The sequence below is a fragment of the Bidens hawaiensis genome, unplaced genomic scaffold, assembly GCF_021521415.1.
Source record: "Bidens hawaiensis isolate Kalapana, Puna unplaced genomic scaffold, B.hawaiensis_p1.1 tig00036746_1, whole genome shotgun sequence".
NCBI lineage: Eukaryota > Viridiplantae > Streptophyta > Magnoliopsida > Asterales > Asteraceae > Bidens > Bidens hawaiensis.
Window position 1 is genome coordinate 2,962 of NW_027496410.1, and position 6,926 is coordinate 9,887.

The 6,926-nt window shown below is 40.4% G+C and overlaps 1 protein-coding gene across 1 annotated transcript; it reads right to left on the bottom strand.

The window, feature by feature from the left end:
* Positions 1–2,946: 2,946 nt before the first annotated feature.
* On the bottom strand, positions 2,947–3,495 carry LOC143588732 (uncharacterized). The gene is made up of 2 exons (XM_077069660.1): positions 3,375–3,495; positions 2,947–3,290 (listed from the first exon to the last, which is right to left on the bottom strand). The coding sequence occupies exons 1-2, from the start codon at positions 3,493–3,495 to the stop codon at positions 2,947–2,949; spliced, it is 465 nt and encodes a 154-aa protein (XP_076925775.1).
* Between the last annotated feature and the right edge of the window lie 3,431 nt (positions 3,496–6,926).

Sequence of the window (6,926 nt, forward strand, 5' to 3'; positions counted from 1 at the left end):
GGCTTAAATCACGCGATACGGTCCAAAAATAAACGATTTTGTACCAAAAACGAACTAGGAAAGCAAATAATCAAATGATTCTATGCAGGTGTCCCAAGGCATCGCGCGACGGTCATGGCCTCCTAATGGTCACGCGACGCCTTGGCCCATGGGGTGAACCATTTTGTTGTTTGGCAAATTTGGTCCTTGAACTATCTAAAAAGGTTAATGTTTGATTATTTTAGAGTTAAATCAAGGAATGACAACTTTTAGCACCTAAAGGATACAAAAATGAAAATACACTCATAAATACTTTTAAATGCATGTTATTATTAATGATAAAGATCCAAATAATGTTTCCAAACCGATAATCAAATACAAATACGAATACGGAAAAAACCGAAATATTACAGTATCCCCTACTTTTGGGAATTTCGTCCCGAAATTAGAGAATTAACTGTAGCTAACAGATGAGGATATTTCTCTTTCATTTGATCTTCATGTTCCCAAGTAAACTCAGCGCCTTGCTTCGATTCCCAACAAACTTTAACCAATGGTATACGACTACGTTTAGTGACTTTATCCTTGTGGTCCATAATCTCACTGGTTTTTCAACGAAATGCATGGCTCATCAATACGAACTTCATGGAGAGGATTTGCAGATTACGCTCGGCAAGACACTTCTTCAAATTCGATACATGAAACACTGGGTGAACATTTGAGAGTTCAGAAGGAAGTTTAAACTTATAAGCAACAGGACCAATTCGACCAAGGATTTCAAATGGACCAAACGAAATGAGGGGATACTTTCCTTTCTTCCAAATCTAACCACTCCTTTTCATGGAGATACTTTCAGAAGAATATGATCGCTAACATTAAATTCTAGAGGTTTCCTTCGTTTATCCGCAAAACTCTTTCGACGACTACGAGCAGTGAGTAAATTCTGGCGGATTTGAGCAATACGATCAGTTGTTTCTTGAACCAATTCAGGACCCGTAATTTGAGATTCTTCGACTTCGTTCCAACAAATCGGAGATCGACACTTGCGACCATAAAGGGCTTGAAAAGGTGCCATATCATTGCTAGAGTGAAAGCTATTGTTATACGAAAACTCGATGAGTGGTAAATGAATATCCCAATTGCCCCCAAAATCAAGGACAAAAGAGTGAAGCATATCTTCTAGAGTTTGAATCGTGCGATCAGACTGACCAACAGATTGCGGATGATAGGAAGTATTGATGTCCAAACGAGTTCCCAAGGATGATTGAAGTGACTTCCAAAAACGAGAAGTAAAGCGACCATCTCTATCAGAGATAATGGTTAAAGGAGTTCCATGATGACAAACAATATTCTCAACATAAACGTGTGCCAATTGATCCATAAAAGAAGTTTCCTTTATGGGAATAAAAAGGTCGGATTTCGTCAAACGATCAACGATAACCAAAATACTATCATGTTGCTTTTGGGTAGAAGGAAGGTTAGTGATAAAGTCCATAGCAATATCTTCCCACTTCAACACGGGAACGAGAGGTTGTTCGCGCAAACCAAAAGGTCGATGATGCTCAGCTTTGGCTTTAGAACACATGAGACATTTCGAAACATAGTGAGTAATGTCTTTCTTCATTCCGGGCCACCAAAAGATGGAACGATGATCAACATATATTTTATCCGCACCGGGATGAACAGAATATCGTGACTTATGAGCTTCGTCCATAATGAATGTGCAAAGATCATCACGATCGGAAATCCACGCACGATTAAGAAAGTAAAGCAGACCATTGGACTTAGATTCCAATTGAAATTCCACATCACACGGCATCTCGTCATACACATTGCCTTCGGTGATGAATTCGTGCTGGGAGTTAAGAATACGCTCTTCGAGATCATTTTGAACAAGAACACAAGTAAGCAGAACGGATTTAACTTGTCTCTTACAACTGAGAGCGTCGGCCACAACATTTGCTTTACTGGGGTGGTAACGAATCTCGCAATCATAATCACTAAGCAATTCGGCCCAACGACATTGTCTCATATTGAGTTCTTTTTTTATCAAAGATATGTTGGAGACTCTTATGGTCGATAAACACTACGAATTTGGTACCATAGAGATAATGCCTCCAAATCTTCAAGGAGAATACGACAGCACGAAGCTCGAGATCATGTGTCGTATAATTATTTTCGTGAATCTTGAGTTGTCTCGAAGCGTACACGATAACCTTACCTCGTTGCATGAGAACACAACCTAGGCCTTGGTTAGAAGTGTCACAGAAAATGATGAAATCTTCATTACCTTCGGGAAGAGCAAGAATAGGAGCATTGCAAAGCACGTCCTTAAGGGTTTGAAAATATTCTTCTCTCTTTGACCCCCACTCGTAAGGATTACCCATATGTGTTAGAGCGGTGAGAGGCAACGCAATCTTCGAGAAATTACGAATGAAACGATGGTAATATCCCGTCAAACCAAGAAAGAACGAACTTCGGTGGGAGAAGTCGGTGTTTTCCCATTCTTGGCGGCTTCAATCTTTGCGGGATCAACATGGATACCTTTGTCGTTGACAATATGGCCCAAAAATTGAACTTCTTTAAGCCAAAAATTGCACTTTGAAAACTTGGCATACAGCTGTTCCTTTCGTAGGAGGTCAAGGATAGCATGTAAGTGCTCTTTGTGATCGTTTTCAGATTTGGAGTAGACCAAAATGTCATCGATGAAAACAATTAGGAATTTGTCCAAGTAGGGTTTACACACACGGTTCATAAGATCCATGAAAACCGCGGGTGCATTGGTTAGCCCGAAGGCATAACACAAAATTCATAATGCCCATATCGAGTACGGAATGCGGTCTTGGGAATGTCACTTCATTAACGCGAAGTTGATGATAATCCGAACTGAGATCGATCTTTGAGAAGCGTGCGAATCCTTGAAGTTGATTGAAAAGATCGTTGATGCGAGGGAGTGGGTAACGGTTCTTAACAGTGAGTTTGTTGAGTTCGCGATAATTGATACACATACGAAATGAACCATCCTTCTTCTTCAGAAACAGAACAGACGCCCCAAGGAGAAGAACTCGGGTGAATAAAACCCTTGTCCGAGAGTTCTTGCAATTGACTCGAAAGCTCTTGTATTTGGGACGGTGCAAGACGATAGAGTGGTTTGGCAACGGGATTTTCTTCAGCTATGAGATCAATACGGAATTCGAATTGATGAACAGGAGGAAATTCAACAACGTCATCAGGAAAGACGTCGGGGAAATCACGCACAATCGGGATATCCTGAATCTTCTTCTTATCTTTATCCTTCTCCACCACAAGTGCTAAGAAAACAACTTACTTCTTACGCAAATAACGTTGAGCTTGAAAACATGATATGAGATTAAGCTTGGAAACAGGCGTACTACCGAAAACCTTAAGAATACGACCATCTTTGAGAGGTATACGAAGAAATTTCTCAAAACAAACAACCTCGACGTGGTTAAGGGTTAGCCAATCCATTCCAACAATAATGTCAAAACTACCCATTTGCATAGAATAAGATCGATACGGAACTTGACCTTATTAATAGTTAAGACGCAATCCCGAATAACTGAATCAATAGTAATAGAGTTCCGATTCATTACTTCTATGGTAAAAGGCTTAGACAACCTATCTCGAGGCTTATCAATAATATATGCGAAATCCAAAAAAATAAAGCTCTTATCGGCACTAGTATCGAACAACACCGAAGCAGAATGATAATTAATAGAGAACATACCATTCACCACATCGCTAGAACTCTGAGCTTGATTCACATTCATCATAAAAACACGACCATTCGAACCTTGAGGTGCTTGAGCAGCGTGGTTGGTTGTAGGGGCTTGGATAGCAGGGGCTTGAACAGTTACATGAGGAGTAGCCATGAGTTGAGGGACTTGAGGAGTATAGGTGTGAGGTGCAAAACTTTGTGGGATCGGAGGTTGGTAGGTTTGAGCTTGATAAGATTGGCTAGTGTAGTAAGGTGCGGGTATCACTTGGGCTTGGTGAGCATAATATGGTGCAGGCATAACTTGGGATTGATGGTTATGGGTTAACAAAGGGCACATATTGCGAAGATGACTAGGATCTCCACAATTATAGCAAGCACGGGTATTAGGAACACCGGGTTGAGCATGTGGGGTAGTTGCAAGGCTAGGAGCAGACGGAGCAGACCGTTGTGGAACGCCCTGTGTATTAGGCGGTACATGACAAATATTGGCAAGGTGACCATAGCGATTACATTGAGTGCAAAGACGGCAAGGGGATTGAGCCAGATGATGGCGGTTACATATGGAGCACAATGGGTGAGGTCCGGTATAAGGTCTTTTGTTCGGAGCATTTTGGTTTTGGGGTTGAGGTTGGCTTGGTTAACAGCATAGTTTTGGTGATTGGTTTTACGTTTGTGGTTATTGTTGTTGTTGTTGTTCTTATGACAGCGGTGAGAGTTATTGTTTTGGGTAGGTTTAGGTTCAACTTTGGCATCAGTGGAGGATTCGGCTTTGGTTTTGTCGGCAGCCGGTTTGGAATCCTTTCGGGATAAGGTACCATATCGAACATGGTCATCAAACAGCGAGGCCACAAGAGCAATAGCTTCCTCGATGGAAAGAGGACTCGACTGACCACGACATCACGAAAAATCATGGGTAGTCCCCGAATATACTTGAGGATACCGCAAGCAACAGGGGTCAAAAGATGGGGTACCAACACGTTAAGCTCCTTAAAACGGTTCGAGTAAGTTGAGTTGCCACCACCAATCTGTTTGAGTTCCTAAAACTCCGCCTCAAGCCTTTGCAGTTCATGCTTGGGACAAAACTCCTTTTTCATAGCATCCTTGAGTTCCTCCTAAGGCATAGTCATAGCAATCTCAACACCTTGGAGGGCCTTAAAAGTATTCCACCACGCGAGATCTTTTCTCGAAGACGCTCGAGGCGAACCTAGTCCGCTTGTCGTCCGGACATTCACAGTGGATAAAAATGTTCTCCATCCTTTCGAACCACCGGAGGAGCTTAGTGGCATTCTCCTCACTAAGATATGGGGGGTGGTTTTGCACTAGTAAAGTTCTTGTAGTGAAAGTTGCTCGGGGCAGCTGAAATAGCAGAGCCATTGGAGTTGATGCTTTGGAGCTGGGTCACGATCTCGGGCATAACAGCAACAAATTCTCTAGTGATTCTAGCAGCCAAACGGCGATCATGAGCGGCCGATGGACGGCGCTGGTTACGACGATGAAGTAGGGAAGACATTCTACGGGGACCAAAAATGAAATTTTATGAGATGATGGGTAAGTTGTATAACGAGTTGATGCGAGGAAATGAGGAAATGTAGTAAATTATGCTAGTGACTTGTCATGACTTGAGGATGAGTCGCGATTTAAAATAATGTGAATGATTTTGAGGTATTTAAACAAATAAACAATATTTATTTAAAATTCAAAAATAAAATGTTATTGGGTTGGGCTTTCCATGGTAGCTTGAGAACCCAAATTAAATAACGAGCATATCTAATGAGTTGGCCTTCCATGAACTTTCTATGGCAATTTGAATGGCCTAACTAAATAACACAATATAAACTTTGTGAGTTGGGCCTCCCATGAGCGTTCCATGGCATTTTAATGACCCAATTAAATAACGCAATTTTAATTTTGTGAATTGGGCCTCCCATGAGCGTTCATTGGCATTTTAATGGCCCAATTAATTAACGAGTAACAAACAATTGAGTTGGTCGGCCCATGAGCGTTACATGGCATTTTAACTGACCCAATTGATTAACGAATTATCAAATTAATGGAGTTGGCGACCCATGAGCGTTACATGGCATTTTAACTGACCCAACTAAATATCGAATTAACGAATCCAGATCTGAGTAGTGGGAGTATCTCGTGAACCACCACGGGTGATACTTCCAGCCAAATATCAAGTCAAAACGGGTTGAGTAATGGATAGTTGGAGTGTCCATGGATTGTCATGGATTTTTCACCCAACTAGCATTAAAATAATTAAAAATAAATTATTGGAAGTTTCCCAAATTTAGCCACGAACCACCGTGAATTCGGTTTTTACAAAAGGAATGTAACCGTTTAATTGGTCACGTTTGACCACTTAAAGTTATGATTGCATGGCATTTGTCCTACTTTGGCCTAGAGGTTCGAGTACTGTAGTTAGGTTAGCCTCTAGGTAAGGAATAGCGTCTTACCTCTGATTCTTGGAACCGTTTTCCCAAGGCCCGACTCACAGTTCTCCCCCCCCTTACGGTTACTATCGAACATGTCAAACTCTCATGCTTTAAGGTGAGAGAGCAAAACCAAAACACGGGAATTCTTAAGAAGTTTCCCAAAATAGAAAGGCAATCTACTAAAAATAAAGGATTTAAAATTATTTTGAAGGTGAGACATAACCTCGGAATTTGTGTGTGTGCAATAAATAAAAATAAAATAAAAATAATTAACTTATATAAGTTGTAAGCAATTAATAAGCACATAAGGCAGTCAGATAAGCACGTATAGGGTTCTAAGCATATGTCTAGGACAATTTCTAATGACCTATTTTAAAGCATTCGGTTCTGATACCAATCTATCACACCTTACCCTACGCGGAAATGCCGGGGCGTGAGCTGATTGTTCACAGCTCAAAGGTACTATCATAAAAATAAAATGACCATATCTATTAAGTTAATTAGTTCATATTAAAGTACACACATTATCCAAACATGACAAATAATCCAAATCAAATAAAAATAAACCCAAACAAAATTTAAATAAAAATAGTGTTCATTAATTCCCTAAGGTCTTTTCTAGATGTCCTTCACGACAAGCTTCATGTCATACGATAACCTGCATATGTGCAGAAAATATATAAAGTTTGTCAACACTAGGTCGATTGAGATTATCACCAGTTTTGCATGATATTATAATAACATAAATAAATGAGCAAAACGTAATAAAA

What these genes read in the sequence shown, in the direction of transcription:
- LOC143588732 (XM_077069660.1), bottom strand. Translation starts at nt 3,495, where the DNA reads ATGGGTAGTTTTGACATTATTGTTGGAATGGATTGGCTAACCCTTAAC. An exon ending in TCGTATTCTTAAGGTTTTCG is followed by an intron (nt 3,291 to 3,374) that starts GTAGTACGCCTG and finishes TTGTTTTCTTAG; the next exon opens with CACTTGTGGTGGAGAAGGAT.